General features: G+C 34.8%; 1 protein-coding gene across 2 annotated transcripts in view; it reads right to left on the bottom strand.

Annotated features, from left to right (window-relative positions):
- Positions 1-21610, bottom strand: part of TTC7B (tetratricopeptide repeat domain 7B) — a 109373-nt gene that overhangs the window by 81099 nt on the left and 6664 nt on the right. Inside the window, exons 3-6 of one of the 2 annotated variants that reach the window (XM_057370586.1) lie at positions 13917-14047; positions 11766-11887; positions 2170-2248; positions 11-183 (exon numbers count right to left, since the gene is read on the bottom strand). In XM_057370586.1, the coding sequence (XP_057226569.1) occupies positions 11-183; positions 2170-2248; positions 11766-11887; positions 13917-14047 (505 nt within the window). Of the gene's footprint in view, positions 1-10; positions 184-2169; positions 2249-11765; positions 11888-13916; positions 14048-21610 lie in introns of those variants that run through there. The other variant, XM_057370587.1, reaches the window with a different exon arrangement.

Below are 21610 nucleotides of genomic sequence, written 5' to 3' on the forward strand. Positions count from 1 at the left end.
TCAGCCATACTTCTCTCCAGTGTATACCCGTGGTCTTCTACTGAGCGCATAATTCTTAGTATTTGAACCTTTTCGAAGTGGATCATCAAGGGGTGACTGGTGAGGAGGATCTTCCAGTGGATTCCAGTAACTCTGTTCACACATACCTCGTAACAAAATTTCTGCAAGTTGTCTTGCTATTGTCTGTAAAAGCAAAAGATAAAGATTTTCCCTAGAAATGCTGAATACAAACTCTTAAAAAATGCTSAGATCTTTCCTAATAAAGACTACTTATACACAATATTTTTTGCTATTCTACAACATCCAAAACACCAGGCATGATGCTGTTTAATATGTCAAAGTACCCAATTAAATTCTCTAAGCACAAAGAAAAATCACGGCAATAACAAACAATTTTTAAATTTTATCAGTTAAATCCAGATATCAATGAAGTACAAACAACCCAACTRCTGCTCCCAAGATTATCAGTAACCTAAGGTGCCCAAAAATCTCTGCTGCCTCTTTAGACCTGGAGCAGATGATTGTGTGGCAGAGACCACAGTGGAGTTGTCCTCACTGCAGCTAAGTATGATGAAACAGGGTGATATTCCAGGGACCCCATGCAGAAGCAGAGGAAAAGTGTGAGGAGTAAGGCACAGCAGAGAGGAACTCACCACAACCCTCCACCTCTCATGCACCACACAGGGGATGGCAGGGTAGGGAGAGGAGAGAGAAGAGTCAGAAATCAAAGACTGAAGCAGAACTTGAGAAAATGGAAAAGGTGGGGAGGGGTTTTAGTTTCTTGTCTTTGTTTCTCACTATCCCACTGTCTTTTAATTGACAATAAATTAAGTTAATTTCTTCYAAGAAGGAAATTGCCTGTGACAGTAACTGGTAAGCAAACTCCCATTATCTCAAACCTTTTCTAGCTAATTTCTCCCCCTGTGTTAAGGAGTGTGAGGGCAGCYGGGTGGGCATCTGGCAGCAAGACAAAGTCAACCCACCACAGACAATTATGGTCTGTGGGCTGAAGGGGGCCGTGTGACAACTTACGCTTGAAGGTGCTGGTGTTTGCTACTGTTGTGAAAGCCCATCAAGAGTGAAACAAGGTTGAAAATCACATGAAAATTTTATTTTGACCAACTATTATTGTCACCATATTTTTACCAATAGAAATACGTACATAAATATTATTTAATTAAATAATACTAATTTAAAGTTWTTAAGTCAACCTATAGTCCTTAACTATCAGGTTAATATCCTCTTTAATGTTTCACACGCATGCATAGAACCTGCACAACTATATATCACAGTGATATATATCTCAAAGATTTTCTACCAGGGTAGTAGAAAGAAGGCAAGATCTAAATTTGCATCAGAATTGGCAGCATTTCCCAGTAACATTTCCCAAAAACAGATGTGTAATCTTTAGATCACTGACAGCACCATACAATCTGCATCTTCCACCTTACTCCTATACCATCAGAAGCCCTTCATCTTTTTTTGTTMACATTTGCAGTATTATCCCTCTCCATTGAAAGTCTATTATTAAATTATTTTCATATAGTTACTARGAATCAGTTATTGAATGCATGAAGAAATCATTTACCTTCCATATTACCCATTTGAAAGTTTTAATGGACCAGTATTAGGAAACTAATCTAGGATATTTTGAAAATCAGTACATGACAGTAAAAGATAAAAGCCTCTACTTTTTATTATATTAAAGATTCAAGTTTCTGACAATAGAAAAAAACAAATCTTCATGATTTTGCTTTTTATGGTTTTCCTTTAAGAGGCTTTATAATTTAATMGCCCTCAACTTAATAGAAACCACTCAAAAATGCTGCACTCTGTTCTCACTCCCACTGCCTTACAAAACCATRAAAATACATTGACTCATAAATAGGGGCAAATTATAATTAAGGTTGAAAGTATGGTCAATCAGAGACCAGTCAGRTTTTGATTAACCATAATTAGAAAAAAAATGGGAGACTGGTTATGAAACATTCCTTACTTTAATCAGTCACTTAAGCCAGGAACTGTAACCTTATAAAACGTTGGATAAAAGGTTTTTATCAATATGCTACACATCTGACTATTTGTCTCTAACTCATCCACTACATTTATGCTTTCCCTCCCTACTGAAATTCAGATGCTGCAATAGCAAAGTGGTTTCATATAACTTACCATTCGCAGGTTTTGTGTAGTTCTTGTTTCGACAGCTCTTAGCAACTCTCTAAATCTACCAACTCCTCTTGTCAAGTTCCTGTACATAAACACAGAATTTGACAGCATTCCAACTTGGATGCAGTAACACTTTAACATATTACTCAATAAAGTTTTTTTAATCCGTGCTACCATTTTTTTCCCTTCCTAGCCTCACTGCCTTTCAGTGAGAGAGATATGTAGAGATATACAGAGATGTAGATATGGATAGATAGATAGATAGATAGATAGATAGATAGATAGATAGATAGATAGACAGACAGACAGATAGATAAATACAGACAGGCAGACAGGCAGACAGACAGATAAATAAATAGACAGGCAGACAGATAGACAGAAAGACAGATAGATAGATAGATAGATAGATAGATAGATAGATAGATAGATAGATAGATAGATAGATAGATAGATAGATATATAGATATATAGATAGATAGATAGACAGACAGATAGACAGACAGATAGATAGATACTCATCTGGGAACCTCGCCTCTGATTACTATAACAACATTCCCTGATAATTTATTGAAAAAATTTCCATGATCAGTAGATAGTTCAAGGGAAAGCAAGAAAAAAAACAAGAAGCAACCACTTCAAAAAGAAAAAAGACAAAACGAAGTTGTTCTCATTACTACAGTAGTTTGTCTTCGATTACATTAGGCTTCAAGTATAAACTTTGAAAAAAAATCATTTTAACTGCCTCTTGACACCTTAAAACAAGAAGATTAAAAATGAGTAAATCTTGTAAGCCTGAAAGCAACATAAAACTATGAACTCCTTTTCAGAAGGGAAGGAGCACAAAAACATTAAGGCCCACAGTGTGGCCAGAAAAGGACTGGGGGATCAGTGTTCTGTTCTTGACTCCGACTGGCTTTTCATGTGGCACCTGCAACTCAAGTTTCTCCATCTACACTTCTTCCACTTCTGCTGATTAAACAGCTTTTGCAGAGATTCAAGACCCTCAGAGGCATCATTCATACTAACAATTTTAGCAGATCTGAACTTKCTTCTCAAACAATACATTATGTTGAATGGTCTTACAGCTTTATTTTTTTCTCATCTCTTTCTCATCAGTTGTTTGGGATTTTACTGCACATAAAAGTGTTTGAGAATATTTTATTTTATATTAATACAATTTGTCTTTGAACTGGTGAAGGACTGGGTTAGCTTTTTGCTGACCTGAACAACTGAATTCTACAACCCGAACACAACAAATAGAACAATCATTTCACTATTTGAAATTTAATGGTGAAACAATTTTTTTTTKATAAAAACTGTATTTTGTGTAAACATCTGCATGGAAATGACTGTGTGAAAGATTATATTGATTTATACATTTCACACAGGCCTCATTAACTCATGACTATTACAACRACTTCATGCACTAACGAAGGGCAGAAACTCATTAGGACAAATTTCAAGAAAACTCATTGGAAGCTGGATGTATTTGGTACCTTTAGAAAGCCAAAATACAAATCATTCAGTAATACCACATTMCAAATATTTTAGAGAGCCAAAACCAGTCCACTGGAATCCCAGCTCTAAGTCCTCTGGTCTAAGCATGTATTTCCCATGAATAGAGTTCTGTCTCAAAGACTGTATTGCAAAGTCACAAATGTGTCCTTATCACAAGATTTGAATTWAAAAAAAAAAAAAAAGGCAAAAAGACCCCAACCAAAAAAATCTGACTGGTGAAAAACTGRAACGTTCCTACAAAATTGTCAAAAATGAGTTATGAGAAAGAACTTGTCAGCTTGAAACTTTATTTTCTCAGTGCACATGAAACAGGTTCTATGTAGTAGAACTTCAAATCACAATAACTTCATGAAATTTTAGGAATTGGCTTTTTTTTCCATGTGAAGTTTATGTCTTTTGATGTGTTACAAGAACAATAACAAAACACTTTATGAAAAAGCATGCAATTTTCACAAGCCCTTAAACACTTCATGACAGGTTTCTGTTAGTTACCTATTACACTTTTTTAAGCATCTGCAAGGGATTGAAACTTGTGACTGAAGTTCTACCGTATCATGGAAAAAGCAGTAAGATTGTATAAGAAAATAAAAGCAGTTAAAATACAGAATTAGCTTTTGCTTCATAAAGCATTTAACAGTGATCCACTGCACAGGTCAATACAAACACGAAACAGATTTGTCAAGCATCTTCTACATGAAATTTACTAAAAACAGACTTTGAAACTACAATCTAAATCACCCTAAGATCGAGTTAAATGCTTTGAGGGACAATAAATGAAGCAAAATATACCATGAATAATATGGTAGATCTCCACACCACAATGCTTTTAGCAAAGTACATTTCCTGTATTTGTTAACAGTCTGTAACATTGAGAAGAAGGGTGGTGGCTATTCTGGCACATGTTTTTCCTTTCTAGCCTRGGACACACACAGCTTTTACCTGCTTTTCAGTACGATGTGCCTTCACGCTAACAGTTCTCGCTGTGCTGATTGAATGCCAGAGCAAAAAGGCACATTAACTCAGAGAGCAATGTCCCACAGTGTCTGTAAATGACTTTGAGATCCCTTCCTTTCACAGACATGGAACTTTAAGGTACATTAACATTCACTTGGAGCTGACGTGTTTTCAGTGATTTCAGACAAGACAAAGACAGCCCACAGATGAACACTGATATTTACATACATGTACGTGTTTATATGACTGCCTCCTGTCAGAACATGCTCAAAATAACTCCTTTGAATTGCATCTCCCTCATTTTTAAAGACAATTAGAATGTTTGCTGCTTTATCTTCAAGAAAAAAACCCAACCCTACTTTGACTCTATTTACCAATCTKCCAGTTAGGCTGAGAACCAAGACCTACTGAAAGTCTATACAGACATGCCCTTAGGGCCTATTTGCATCCCAAACCCCAACAATTCATGTTAGAACCTAATTAATTATTCTGATACAAGATCAACTTTTAGGTTCCCTAAAAATTTCAGGCAATATTTCTGTTTAGAACAATGAAAATATCTTAACTGCACCTATATAAAGGTGCTCACTCCTAAACAGATACAGAAATTATTAACTGTAGATATGATGAAAGCAAAGTGCAGGAAGAAAATTGGGGCACCAAAGACAAACTTTTAAGGCAGGATCAGAAAACCAGTATATAGGCATGAAGGCCAGCAGGAGCAAACTTTAGGCACAAATATATTTGTCACCATCAGCACCAAGTCTCTTGATTTTAAAAAAAGGATGTTTGGCATCAAACAACACGGTGCTTTGGCATTACTGGCCCAGTAAACGTCATCCCCATTAATACTTCTTTATTTTTTTGGTTTTTAATACACACACAWAAAGTAGATAAGAATGAAAGAAACTGCTTAACAAGAAGCAATYTATGTTTGAACGATATTAGAATAAAAAATCCAAACACTATTCCTTATAAAAAAAAGTAGTGAAATCTAATCACAACATACTCAGACTACAAAAGAAATGTTTTAAAATTAACCTCAGAAAGGTTCATAAGATTAATTTACTCTGTAGTTACATCATATTTTGGTGATATCTTCTCCATTAGTGAGAAAGGCTTTGTCAGGCATTTCCTTTATTCTTCTCAACCAAAAACCCCAAATATTTAGCCTTCTAATGATTCAAAATGTAATTAGAATAAATTTTTACTTACTGAGCTATACTAAACCTCACCTGCTCTACAATTTAGTGGCTAAAGTACTTCTCCATTTAAGAGACAGCAGCACATCCAGAGCYGTGGTGCTGAAGAGGCTGAGCTGCTTATATTACTCTATTACTTCATTGCTGAGCCTTACTATATGACATTTTAAAAATATTCATCCTCTAAAAGGAGAGAAACCAAGAACAGTGAAATCTATAGAGCTTGACCAAAGTGATGAAACAGCAGTTACTTTTGGAATTAAGTTCACTTCCCACCTTYTCTTGTGTTATCTCTCTTTCTGTCCATATTTACGAACAGAAAAAGAAACACAATGTTTGTAAACTCACAGGTACACTGTAAATTTTAAAGGTTTRTTTTCTTCTCCTAAAAATTCAAATATGAAAGTAAAGCAAGGAATAATTTTAAAGGTAAGTAGTAAGGGCAGGGAGAATTCTTAATATGCATGCCAATCAGAGCAGTGACATTTCAGTAGCTTCAATATAACTGGCATGTTTACAAAAAAAGTATAACAATTAAAATCCATATTCTAATATCTTTCAGCCAATTAAGAGTAATTTACACTGTATTAAGGCCAGAAACAATTTCACATTAGAAGCTACTACATAAGCAAAAAGCAAGAAATGTGACAAATCAAGAGATTAACTCTTAAGCAGTAACAGAACATCCTAATACCAAGGTATGGCATTTGCCAAGTTGCTATAAAGATGACCTAAAAAAATGTAAAAGGACTGCAATTCTRTGGTTCTCTTCCACAACTTTAAAGGCCTGATATTAAATAGACAAGGCTACATCATTCCACAATGAATGATGCTTCAGATGGTTTTGACTAATGTCTGTTTTCCCTGAGGTTTAGGAGGGTGGAGGACAACTTAATCCAGAACTAGAAAAACACCCTGGCAAGCATTTAGGTATTTATGAGAGGCAACATAGTTGCAACTTCATACAGTTCTGGTTTTCCTCTCTTCCTTTCACACTTATACTTTCAGTACACCCACAATACTATATAATTTTCACAAAACATTAATTAACATTGGGAATTACTTTCTGAGTAAAATGTAGAAAATCCCTAATTTTCTGCCAGATTCTAAAAGACCACAGCACACTTCTCATTTTATCCATTGTTACCTCACGCAGAACAAAAGATCCCACATATCTCAAATTCACTAAAGAAGTGAATACTACACATCATGTTTGCTTGATGCTTGAAAGTTCTTAACTTTGGGCTTAWAAATAAAACATTTTCAGTGTGCCATTAGAGCTACACAAGCCTAAGTATWTGAAAGAGCTCCATCAAGCAGCAATTTTTGCATTTATATACTCAAAATGAAAACACTAGTCCACCTAATGGTTTACAWTCTGAAGAGGAAGATCTCATTCTCCCCATTCTCATCTCTTAGTATTTGTTCTCTTTTTCCACCATTCTTCCTTCTTGGTATCTTCCTACTCTCACTTGCATGGTCCTATCTCTTTTCTGACAGCCGCACCAGCCATTATCACCCCGTGAATCAATTTATCATCTCACAAGAAYGACAGAAAGCTAAGATTTCTTTCAGAAAAAAAAAGACTGCACAGAAGAACCAAACAAGCATCTGAACCAGCAAAAAGCAAACAAGAAAATGCCCACTAGGARCGTAGGTCTGGGAAAGATGACAGTAGGTATCTCCTCTTTACAGAGGAAAAACAAGAGCACAGCAGTAAAGCACGCATTTTGAGGGGAGCAGGGGCCCAGTTTGAGGATCCAAGACCATTTTGTTTTCCAGCCATCACAACTCAACATCAAACCAAAACCTTGAAGCTGATGCTTGCAAATGCAATCAACAGCCACTGTCAGCAAGATACGTAGTACATTGACTAAAATATGCTTAGCATCTTTTTTTAAAAAGTGAGCTGGAGTCAGAATTCCAACCACAAATTATTAAAAGTATCAATCTTGAACATCAACTCAGATACTAAGRTTACTCTTTCACTGTCTTTGTATAACCAGTTAATACAAAAATTGATATGATTTTGAATAAAAGCGATTCCTTTATGTTTATATGCACCTTAGTATTCCATGTAACRCTGGCAGGTTTCCTACCTCTAAATTCACAATGGAACCTTATTTTAMACTCTTGTGTTAAGACACAATTCTGAGCAATAAACATACAGTAAGGTTTGAAAGAAAAAGCRTTCATAATAGATGATTTTATCTTGAATATCTGAGGGAATAATAATTTCTTCTCATGTTCAAATAGTTTTTATCAATGAAAACTAGCAGGCAAGAACAGTATTGGAAATAAGGATGAGGAAAGTGTCCGATACGACACATAAAAAGTATCCTTTGAAAACTTCATTTTGCTAGGAATCACAGATCAGTGACTTTTGTTCCTATATTRAATGTATTCTTGCCTTAGCTTCCTAACACAAACATGAAAGCAAGAATATCAAGAACAAAACGGTTTTGAAAACTACAAGAGAAGTGATTTTGTTTGCCTTCCAATATATAGCAGTCATATCTCACATATAAGGTATGTGATATTTTGTGGGATTTCAATGTAGGATTTCAAGTCCCATATTCTAAGGAGGGCTCTTTGTTGTGCTTGTCAAACATTTTAAATCCATATAAATCAATTATATCAAATACATGAAAAAAACAAGAAAAAATAGGGGTTTTTTTATTACTTTTATTCAGGGCTAATTTTCTATGGAGAAGCCAGACTATAAGAAAAAGCTTGCTGAAGGAGACTGGGAATGTCTGGCTTCACTCTGGMTGTGCCAGCACAGGAAATGGCACCATGAGGAGATCTGCTCCAGGTTCCTCAGGCTTTGACTGAGTAAGTGAACCTTGATGGAGACTAGACCCAATTGTGGTCTGGATCCAGAGCAATATCCTTGGAGTGGCTGTAAAAAAAAAAAAAGGAGTGGCCAAAAAAAAAGCTCGGAAAGTAAGGTAAGTCTGGTAAGTCTGGTTTTCACATGATTTCACCTGATTTTAGACTTCAACTAGAATGCCATTCTGCTTCAAGGGCATACTTCCTCTATATYTGTGAACATCAAATACCTCAAAAATAAAAACCACAACCAAGACAAAATTAACTTATAAATCTCATTACAGGAATACAAAGCAAATAGTAGGACAGAAGAAAACGCTGGGTACATAAACAACTGTCCTTTCTTTCTCACGGACATTCTGCTTGAAAATAGCTACGTCAAATACCAATGTCAAAATTCCTCTGCTCACACTTTTCTTGTAAAAACATCTGGACTTTTAACTCCGTTAATATGAAATTACAAAGCAATTACTACACAAGTTATGTAATCAGTCTGAAAGACATGTGAAGTTACATATTTCAGAATGTTTTTTTGAAAAACACATAAACCCTACACTTAGTTTTAGAACGACTTCCTCAACTTCTTCATTGCACATTTCCAAGATGAAATGTTTCTCATGTCCAAAGTGAAAAATTGGTATGTAGTTTGATTCTTTAATAAAATTTTGATCACTTCAGGAAAAAAACATTAATTTTAGTTTTGTCTTAATAGCACTAAAACAAATTTTTTTTGGTTCAGACTATTTCCACTTYTTTTTTTTTTTTTAAACTAACTGCATTTCCATGTATTCTCAAAATACCACCACTTAACAGAAAGGCTAAGTTAACTTTCAAGCACTTTCTAGTTTTTCATACAAGATAATGCATACCTGAAAGTTAATCACTTAATCCTCTACAAGAACTTGATTTAAAAGAAAATCTCTGTCCAGTTAACAAATGAAGGGAAAATTTAAAGTAGATCAACCAACTTYATGGGTAGGCAGCCATGCTCCCTAAGTTCTGCTGAAATTATGGTCTTCCAGCTCATATAAAAGTTATCTGATTTTCTTTTCTACTTTGAAACTGACACACATACACAAAAAATATCTTAGATTACGTTCAAACTTCAAATATGTTGCAAAACTTACTGGAAAGATCTCAAATCAACTTTCTATAAACCTAACATCAGGAGGAACAACCCATTTAAAAATGAAACAAAACATACTTAAAATAGATGAATTAAAAAGCAGGCTATAAATTAAGTTTGTCCCAAATAGAATAAGTATATATTTAAAGTTCTCTTCAGTTCTGGTAAACCCAAGTTAAAAAACTAAAAACGCAATCTCTAAAAGCAGCCCCATAAGAAGCAGCCTGGAWCAATGACCATATTAGGAAATATTGACAAAGCTCTGATTGAATTATAGAAGGAAACTGAAGCATTTAACAGAAGGAATATGTAAAATTATGATTATCACAGAGCGGTTTTTCCTAGTGCCTTGCTTCCTATCATACCACAAAGAAAGTGCTGGCCAATGGAAATGGGAGAAGAAATTCAAAATGACATTTATAATACATAATTAGCTTATAAGCTGCAAGGGATCGCTGTATGAAAGATTGCAAAAAAGATTAAATGCTTATGTAGGAGTTAACAGGATCACCAACAATTGCACTGTGAAGGATTAAAATGCACATGGAATACAATCACCTTTCAAAGTTCACACCAGACCAGCTGATATGGTCTAGGAAAARCATTCCTGGCTGGGTAGTCCTTAACAATCCACTACATGACTTTATTGTGCAGTTGCTTTTTGTTTCCTTCACTAATCACAACCTGCTATGTCTACTGCAGATTGCTTTTACACACGACATGTCATATTAAATGCACCATTTCTACCCCTGGCCTTCAATCAAAATCCCTCAAAATATGGAATTCTTAGCTTATACTTAACCACGACTGCCACTGGGATTTTTTCAGTAACTGTATTTTATTTATTTTTTCTGAGGCATGAAAACAGAGATCTTATTTTTAGTTCTGGTAAATGAAAAAAATTAGCTTTCAGAACATTCCATTCCTCCTGCAATTAAATTATGAAAACAGAACTAAAGTGTAACTCTCAGACCATGCYATTGCACCACTACTTCATTACCTTAAAAAAGAGATTTCAAAAGAGTAGTGATCCTTTCCATGCTGGAATCCCTAAAAAGTTTAAAAACTTRGATAGCCTTTTTTTACTCTTCCATCAGTACATTAAAATCTCGAACTCTTTACAGACRCTGCATGATTTCCTTCATCTTCAGTTTATGTATTTGAAAAAATAAGAAACATTCTTGGTACAAAACAGTAGTCCTATCAAGAGTTYCAATATTTCAGTAAAATCATATTTTCCTAATCAAGTAAGAAGCCCCAGAAACAAATTTTTAAAGTATGTGATTGCAACAAATGTCAGAAATGTACTTAAAACCCATTTGTGCTGAGCTCTGAAGTTATTAAAAATGGAGAGTTGTATTCTTTTTCTCATTTTGTGTGGTAACAGAATTTATTTTTAGGCTTTTAAGCAAAGCCTTATTTAAAATAAATTATAAAGGATCTCCCATGCAGAGTCTAAAGGGATCTACAAAGCAGGTACAATGGAGATTGTATACTTGTATACATACTGTTGATCTTCATGCACATTTATCCTGCAGCATAATGTTAAAATAAGTGACAACTGAAGAGATTTGGAAAAAAATTACAAAACCCATATTAAAAAATTCAAGAGTTTCAATATGTTGTCAGTTACTTTCTAACAGTGTTTAATAATAAAATCAATTTCAAATAGTTAAAGCTTAAGGTACTTTAAGTTCTTACATTTAGTAAGTAAATGCTTAATATACTTTGCTTATTGCTTAATATGCTTTCTGCTTAATATACTTTGACTAACCCATTTTGTAATATGTAAATAAATACAATATGGGCAGCCTTACTATTTTAATCAAAATATTATTACTTTATTAATAAGAGACCTCACAATTACAGAATCCACAACTACTACAACTAATGCCCAATTAATACAAAATACAAATACAAAACCTAAATAAAAAAGCAAACACAATAAAAGAAGAATCAAATCTCACCCATTCTTGAAATATAAAACATGTGCTCTTTGAAGTCCTGTTTCCAGGAAAAAACCAAGTTCTTGTTCATGTGCAGTGGGCCCTGGCTTAGGGCTTCTGTTTTGTATATTGGCATTAATTACCTAAGAGAACAAAAGGAAACAGGGAAAAACATTCTATTAGGAAAACAACAAAAATCAAGTTTTGTGTACTTTTACATGGAATATTTAATGTTGGAGAAATCTTTGCCATTTGTAGGTGGTGGCGAGTAGACTATTTCTAACTTCACCTCCTTTGCCATTTAAATATAAACCTTTTTGCTCTTGGCTATACCCTTAAAGATAATTTATTGATCAAGCAGAAATACTGCTAAGCAAAATTTTATAATACTTTTTCAGAATTTTTAGTGAAGAATGGTATACAAAAGAGAAGAATATGAAAAAGTATATTTGCAATCTCATGCAGTAGCAGGAGGTGTTGTTATTCAAAAATCTGAAACTCCTGTTAGGTTAGAAAATACTGCTGCAGAGAGCAGTAAGAAGATTAAAAGCTATCTCCAGAGGGATTTCCATAAAATTTAGAAATAATTGTATTACATCAGTATTAAAAATGCTGTCAAAATGAAGAGTTATCGGCTTTCATTTTCCTTCATATTCATGTCACATAGTCTACYAGCCACTAAAAGACAGTAACAAAATGAGCAAAAACCCTCAGAAAATAAAAACCTGTGTGTGCTTCAAAAACCGCATGAATTACTTACGTTCCCCATCACATCAGTTTTCTTTCCCCTTTCTTTTGTTTTTCATGACCCTGTGTCTTATAACCCTTTCAAAGACAGTTGTCAAATGACAGGAAGCAATGGGTCTGAGAAAGTCAGATGGATATTGCCAGTTCACTTCATTCTAACACCATTCACAGGCCAAAGAACAAAGCCCCAAGTGTAGTGCATTTTCCTCAATTGTACCTCAAAGTCTAAATTAAAACAACAGTATGTAACTCCTAGAAATAAAGGGTACCAAAAATTTCTTTCAAAAAAGCATTTATATCACTTTATAATTTTTGCTAAGGGTAKCAAACAGAAGGCAAAAGTTAATGATGTAAATGAAATCAAGAGGAGGAAATAACAGAGGCTATGTATCCCTTTAAATTTGGATAAAGCTTAAAGCATTTAAATCATGCTGTGTTATGCTCTTACCAAATGAAGAGCCTAAGTCTAACTACCCATAATTCATATCCATAACTTAGAAAAGGGAGGGAGGCACAGGCACTTATAATATTCTAATATTTTGCAGAACTGTCCAGAGGTTATATTTTGTCTAACATTAAGAAGCTCAGATATGAGAGCCTGCATCAATAAAAACCAAGTCTACTATACACCTAGTACCTCAGATTTTGACAGTGACTGTAGTTCTATGCATGCTTACAGTAAGGAATATATTAATGAGACAGATGGGCTATCAAATCCAAGAAGCTTTTCCTGATTCAATTTATGTAAGTATTAAGATTTATCTGAAATAGATCTATATTTCAAAATCATATGTTTTTATGAAATCTGATGATTTCACAATCATTGCCCTAGGATTGTGACTATCAGCTGGAGCAAACACACTTCCAGTTATTATTCTGGCTGATACATCATTGAACTTGCTGACTGGTACAATGTTATGTCAGAATTTTACCTTCAAGTAGTTTATAAAAGAGAATTTAAGTGCAGYTATGCTATTGGTTCCAAATAAACATCAACAAGATTGATTTTCAGTCTTTATAGCTTCATTTTAAATTACATTCTTTTTAAGAATTATCTAAAAAGCTAGTAAGTATATACATGCAACATATTGCAACATACGTGTTTGAAAGACACTGTAATCCTATGATTCTGAATAGGGTAACAAGAGGCCCCAGACCAGCATTTTGAATGTACACAGTAGCTCAGAGGAGCTCTGTCTCTTTTTATACTATTAGCACTGTTTAAGAGTCAGAAGGGTAGATACCAGACATCTATTAAGACATACTAATCTATTGTGCATACTAATCTAATTGTAAATGTGCACTGAATTGCTATGAAAATAAATACCAGACATGTTTTTGTTGAGTTACCAAGATGTTGGTAAGACCACATCAACGAAAGATGAACCACACAATTCTTCAATTAAGAAAATCACCCCAGCTTACCCTTTCTATCTCCTGAAGGTACAGGAGAGCAATATCCCCAGCCTTCTCRTAGCATGTAACAATTTCTTGTTCACGGTCCACATGGAGATTGCTAGCTGAGGAAGATACTGGCAACTTCTCAAGACAGAGACCTTGGAAGGCAGAAAAAAAAGAAATCAAATGAAGCATTAAAATCTAATGTCAAACAATATCATACTTAAAACATAGTCCAAATTAAGCCACTCGGGTCAGGAGAAGAAACTAAAGAAAAGAAGGTATGATCCCCTAAAACAGACACTAACAAATAAATGGACTCCTCCTTAATAATTACAAATCCAGACACAATTTTTAAGCCATTTTGATTTAAAAGACATCATGACAATCTACCACAAGAGTATATAGAGTCTTTCCATACCAGTTTTACATTACTGAGTAGGTCTTCACTTTTTCAGAATCATCATAATAACAAAGGCATGATGAAGAAAGGCCTCAAGGTAATAYTAACCTGGTTACTGTGCAAGACAAAAGCATCTATAAAACCAAATACATTTTAAAAAACCAATGTGTTAGGAACTGCAATTTTTGTATTTAGATTTAGAAGAGRTAGTTCACTCTCATTAAGGCCACGTAAACCTTTTTTCCTCAGGACTTACCCAACAAATACATTATGTGGTGCTTTGAAGAAGAAAAAAATCTTTGCTTGTYTCAATTAAAAATCCAACAACTCTTACAAATCAATACTAACTCCTACACAAGTCATTTCTTTTACAGCTATTTTCAAGCTAATTAAAGCACTGGAAAGGATCTCGAGAATATGAATCCATTTATGTGACGGAGGAATCAACCAACCCCTGACACTTGTCTAACCTGTTCTTAAAAGCTTCTGACGATAGGGATGCCTTGGCCTTCAYATGCAAATGGATATAGAGTTCAACTATTCTGCCAAGCAGTATTTTTTCCTTATGTCTAAATCTCTGTTTCTAGATTAATTACTTTGACTCATCCTCACAGAGGAGTTACTCTGTTCTTCACAAAACACTGCAAGTCACAGCTTGGTGTAAACCAAGGTCATGGGTTTGATCCCTGTATGGGCCATTCACTTACGAGTTGGACTCAATGATACTTCTGGGTCCCTTTCAACGCAGAATATTCTGTGATTCATCTTGACAGAGTCATGCTCACAACAAAAAATGTTAATTCTCACTAATTTCTCTTTTCATGCTTCCTTGACAGCTAATCATTTTTATCTCCTCTGGACATTCTCCAACTGTTTACCTCTGTCTTCACTCACTGTGCCAAAACTGGATACATGGATCCACYTGAGGCCTCAGCAGCACTGAGCAGAGGAGATTAGAGACTTCCTGGTTTTCATAAGGGATACTTTAAAAGAAAGCATTAAAATCAGCAGAACGTTATGCTTTCCCTTACATGTTAGTAAAAATTCTCTTCCATTTATGATCTGCAACAGATCACCAGCTCATATTCTTCAAGCCAACTATTTCATCTTATATTTATTTGAATAATTAACTGCATTTGAGGTAGCACTTTCCACATGTTAAGAGATTTATTTCAGGTTATTCTTCCATCTTGTCAGCAGTAAATGSTAATCCTAAAGTGCCTTCAACTGCTCCCACATTAATATAATCTGCAATTCAAATTATTTTATTCTCAATTAATCATTGAAAGTTCTGAAATCCATTGCTGAAGAATCTAGAAACAAAAACAACCACAAAACACATGCTAATATACTGGGCAGATATCTGCAGAATGCCAAGTAGTACAAATCCAGCTTGGAGTTTATCAAATGATTTCTGTCAATCAATATTGTAAGATCAGTTCTGTATGTTTCATTACAATTACAAAAAAAAACCCCAAAATACAAATTAGGAAGACACAGCTAYATTATCTGGAGTTTATTTATGGATAAACTCAAATCTGTGGTCTCAAGAATATTTAAGAACACCTATCAAGTCTAAATCTCTCTAAAAGTGTAGCTCATCTGTATAAAAAAGCATCAGGCCAGATTCCTGGCTTGAGAGGATGCCTTTAGTCTGTATCACAGTTTGTTGGCCACCTTTACCCTCCAATCCACTCTTTTACCAGTACAAGTAACATACACCTTACAGTTCTATTTGCTATACATCCAGTTAAGACAAAATTCTGACTCCTGCACTAAGACCCCTGCTAAAGACAAAGCAACATCCAGTACTCTTAAAAAAAACCTACACATTCCTAAAGCACAGCAAACACACAAGTTGTCTGTCTCTTAAAAATCCACTAAACCTGAGTACAATCGACACTGGACTTTTCTGACATGTCATAGTTTTCACTTAATGTACCCCCAAAAGTTAACTAGATTTGCAAATAGTCTAGAATAGGCAAYAAATAGGCTTTTTTCCTGATTTTTCAATCAAATCACAAATATACAATGMATTTTTTTAGTAACAAGAAATCATAGAGCTCAAAGTAGCAAGGTTTGAATATAGAAAAAAGTCAGYTCTCCTTGTACTGGAGTATGTTTGAAGAGACCCTCTGAAAAGAAGATCTAAATGGAAGGTTGATACTGCATAAGAATTTGTAGTATCCTACATGAACACCTTCAAACTCAGAGGTGACCAAAGAATACAATAAATGAGCTGTAATAAACACATCAAATGACTGAAAGCACCAGGTAATTTGGGTGTGGATCACTCATCCCCATTCCTTCTCTTTCATACTATGAAAAGCCAATGTCCCCAAGTAACCATACCATTCRTGAAGCACATTACTCAACTGATTATTTGTGGATCTGACTCAGATTTATTCTTTCTATTTTTATGGTTTATGGCCATAACTATAATATTTTAAATCTGAAAAACACTATAAGGACATTTTCTTATTTTAGCTGACAATTTTCATTATGACATGAAAACATTTCAGCATTCARCCAGCAATTGTAAGTAATGCAGCAGGGAAGTACTAAATTTTAAGTGTTTTTTTKATGAAGTACAGAACAATACTTCWTAGAGAAACTTACTATATATAYATATAACTATATATATAACTATATAACTAGTATTCACCTTTTTGGGTATGTATATTTTAAGCATGCAATGCTTTGGAGAAGGAAGTTTATTCAGAGATCTATTCCAAAATGACCACTTAACAGAACGATTTGTACGCTGTATTTGTTTTGATGACACGTAAAATTACRATTTAATGCTATATTAAAAACAAAAACAAATCAACTAGAGGAAAACCCCTAAAAAATTTATGATTTCTGTAATTACAATTTCTTTAAAACAAAGAAYGACAGACTACTCATTCAATTTTTTTCTTAAATACAGATGAAATTTAGGAAGTATTGCATTAAAATATATAGAATTACTATTTAATTTTAAATAGACATGCACAGCAACACAGCAATAACAACTATAACTGCCCACTTCTTCATATGAATACTGAGAGATGATAGGAAGCTAATTAAAATAGTGATCATTATATTAGGCTCTTAAAAACAAGAACAAGCACAGTGTAACATATAGAATAGAGAAACACATGAAGTTCAAAAAAACACGTCACCCTAAATTATCTGCTGAAGACTTGTCATAGAATCAGACAACTCAGTTCTCCCCTTTGTGATTYTTCCCACACCTGCCAGGTAGGAATATGCCATTCTCCCCCAAAAGGGAAGGCATTTCTTTAACTGTTTGTACACTGCTTMGAATATTTGGAAATAAGGTACAGCTTTCTACTATAAAATGTTACTGCATTTGTTGTAAAGGCCATAGCTATTTCTTTATTTAACTTTTGCTTCTTTTGTTTCATTCTGCATTTGAGTAACATGACAACTGGCATCACAAGTTGACTTTGATACTCAAGGGTCTTAAATTTAAGCCCTTCCAGTTAAAATCATCTTCAAATAAAAGCTTCCAACAAACTAGGTCAGTTTTAATTTGGGAAGACACTTATCTCATACATATCTAGTATCATATCTGATATCAAGCAAGATGACTCCTGAGGGAAAAGAAAGTGAGAAGTAGTGAAATGAATACGAGTCCATACTAATTAAGCTTACATGTTTTGCAAGGTAACTCTAAAATTGCTTGTCAAAAGAGCAGAAGAGCACCAAATGGCATTTGGACAAGAAAAGAATATTCCTGATAYTTAAATTTCATGGYAACTTGCAAAGGCTTTYWTTAATTTTTAAAAAACTTTCTAAATTACCCATATTCCRAAATCAAACACCAGATAGTTTTATCTCTTGGAATAAGAGGCATTCTTGTGTCTATAGTCTCAAATCAGTGGCCAAGGCTATGCCAAGTAAACATTTTTTACAAGTAGAAGACAAGGCTGGCCCTACCACCACATTTGCAGAAACTAACTACTACCCAAAAGAGGATGACTCAGCAAGAACAACAAACTATTTTTAAGAAGTCCCCACACAAGTAGTTAATCATCCATTTTTATGTCAAAAATCCCCAGACTTCAGCGGTGCAGGGAAAGCAATTAAGCCACGCTCCCATTTCACTAYGTAGAGTAAACCGTAAGATACTCCATGGTCAAAAGGAAATCCAAAGCACAGTTCAGATCTTTACCAAGTACTCTTACCACACAGACGATTACTGAGATAAYTTTTTTWAAAAAMYAGCAAAATCAAAAAGGCCTACCACRTTTATAGCACTGTCTAYCTGAGGATTATCCATGATACCAGCCAATACCTTGTCTGTTCAAATTTTAGMGATCACAAATAATGATGTACCCCATTGTTTATCTACTGTTTTCAGTAGACAAGTCAAAGGACWGAAGAAAAGCAGTGAGCTACTATTTTATAATGAAGTCAATAAACACACTTTTTCAAGAGAGTTGCATCAAAATGCATAAAGATTYCTAGGTTTGCTTCCTGTTTTTCTTACACAGACATGTAAAACGCGAGTGTATTASAGTATATAGCACTTCGCCTTCCCTGTATGATATGCAAGGTGTTGATCCATGATATTGTATGTGTTCTAAATGCTGTACACATAAAATCCCCTTTCACCTCCTTCTAAAGAAACTTCCATGTTTAGCTTACTGTTATTGCTACCAAGGAACTCCCACAGTTTWTTTCTGAACTTAGAACATACACTGCTAATCTCACTGAAGAGAAGGACTTATTAAGTCCTCAATTAAAGATTTTGACTTGCTTGCAGAGAATTTCTTTGGAGAATTTTTTTAGAAAGCAAAGCTTAGGGAGTGCGGGGGGTTTGTCTTCATTCCCTATTGATATCTGGAAAGTAATTAYTACAAAGGAAAAGAGAAAAAGAACAAAGAGTAGGTAAAAATCTTTTTATTAAACTATCTCTTACTTTTATGGTTACTCCARATACACTGTAGGAATTTCCTATTGCCTACAGACAATCTAAGGAAACAAAATTAATTTCTCTGATTTTTAAAKTACCTTGTACTACCCATCCCATTATGCCAAGACTCGGGGGTAGAAGTCTCCAACAACTGTCAGAATGCAAGATCTCCTCCTTTATGGCTACTTTCATACATGTGCTTTGCAGAAAAAGCACCAGAAAAAAGGCCAATACCCCCTTCTCCCAGCACTAGATTTTAWTGGAAGCTCCTCTGGCTATCCACTCTTTTAAACATCAACTACTTACAGAGAATTCAATTCCATTCTAGACTAAACCCAGAGTAACACAAGCACAACTTTTCAAGCAGAACAGAGCATTTTATCATGCATGTTCATACTTCAGTGTCATTTCATCAGTGCAGTTTTTCTAATGTYATAATTATGCTAGTGCTTCTAAGCGTCTTGAAGCTTCTCAGAGTTAAAAGAGGGGGAAACCCAAGAAATACCTCTTTTTTGAATTGCATACCTACTTATTACTCCAGTCAATAAAACCATAACAATATTTTGAGATTTCTTTTAATATCATCTGAGATAACTATTGTGAAACAATTGGTCACACTTTTCCTCTAAATGTACTCAATTCCAATCTTCGCAAGAAACAGAATTTTACAATCTATTTTAAACAGAAGGGGTCAGTATTTTTCACACACACATTTGTTTCTTAATAACTGTGGGCCAGCCAACTCTTGTTACAGTATAGCCCTTTAACAGGCCAGCATCTTGCGATTGGACTGGAAMAGTTCAAACTGGAAAAAAAAAGCTGGAAAAAGGACTGGTGGACCAAGCAAATACGTCTCTGCTGAACACTCCCCCAAAGCAGAAATGCTGCACACCAGTATACGGAGTGGACATCCAGGAAATTATTTGCTCAGGAGAAGGGAAATKATTTAACTATGGAATTTACATTGTTCTGCTGAGTCAGGATTGCTCCTACAAGCACCTCTGAGGAAAGAAGCCGAAGTTCCATGGTGATACCATTCTTCCTGTGGCATTAGAAAAAAAGGACAGAATCGTTATTTTTTAATTTAGGCATAACATTTTTCATCTCTCTTCAGTCTGCYAAAAGAAGGGCTCTGAAGCAATTCCAAAGATTTGGATGAAACTAACAATAAGAAACTAACACCACCATACTGCTCAAGTCCTAAAGAATTCTATTCTAACCAGTATTCTCCTTCAGAGTTTGGCTTTAAAATAACAGTGCTAAAACTAAGGAAAGCAGGACAAATGCCTGGGTTTCTCCCAGTCCCTGCTCCAGCAGGGCAGAAGTCTGGAGAAAGAAAAGCTTAACAGAGGAAATTTGAATTCCCTATGGCACAGGCCACCTAGCCATGGTCTGCAAAATGTTCACTGACAGTCTGCAACATTTGCACAGCAAGACAGGAGGAGGGCGGAACCTGAGTTCTTGACCCATTGCCTAATGAGTCTAGAGATCCCCGGCATAATTACTAAACCAGCTTTCATTTAGCATTCTTCCATGAAGAGCTGCTTGGTGTCTGCTGACACRGGCTAGCCGTGCACAAGATCCCATTACAATCGCATATGATTAAAGTTAAGTGTCGCATCTTTTTCTAACTGCAAAGTAGCAATCACCTGACACTGACACTGAACCTAATGAGTATTTCCATGTTTCTGTAAACAGAACTAATTAATAGCCAATCATTTAACTTGGTAAATGCAACATTAAATTTGAATATGGGTCAGCAGCAGTAAAGACGCCTCAACTTTCCCAACATACATCATCTAAATGTAAACGTAGTTATTCAAATGAAGATGGACGCAATAAAGGTGTAAAATCACCTGCAGCAATAAGGCTACGATTCTGTCATGTCGCAATCTAACTTAAAAACAACATCTATCACAACCTAACAAGAATTCATTACCACAATGCAACACAATCATCTTGACAGATATCTGAAGTAGTCTATGAATCCATACACTGAGTTAATTATAAACATTTTTTTTTACTAAAATCAAGTGTATTATGTTGCAGACTTCTAGAAATGTCAGACCTGCAAACTGCTAGGTTCCTCTACAAGGAAACATTTTACATTTTTAGAAAGGGTTGCTAATTTGTAATGCCACGTATTACAAATTTCTTTTTTCAATTATGTCTTTTGACTTAGGCAGCAGCATCAAAATTATGTTACCTAAAATTTCAATAAGCTGATTCACTAGTTAAAGAAATATTTGCTGTTTCAGAGTTCCTGACAAGTTGCTCCTCCCCAAAATAACACCTCAATATCCCACTGTGTGTGATTTCATCTCTGCTTCCACAAGCAAACAAAATTGCTTAGAAACATAGGAGAYACTGCCTGCACAGTATTTGAATAATGCC

Source organism: Malurus melanocephalus, unplaced genomic scaffold (genome assembly GCF_030028575.1).
Source record: "Malurus melanocephalus ecotype Western Australia unplaced genomic scaffold, MMel_1.1 scaffold_129, whole genome shotgun sequence".
In the NCBI taxonomy this organism is placed as follows: Eukaryota; Metazoa; Chordata; class Aves; order Passeriformes; family Maluridae; genus Malurus; species Malurus melanocephalus.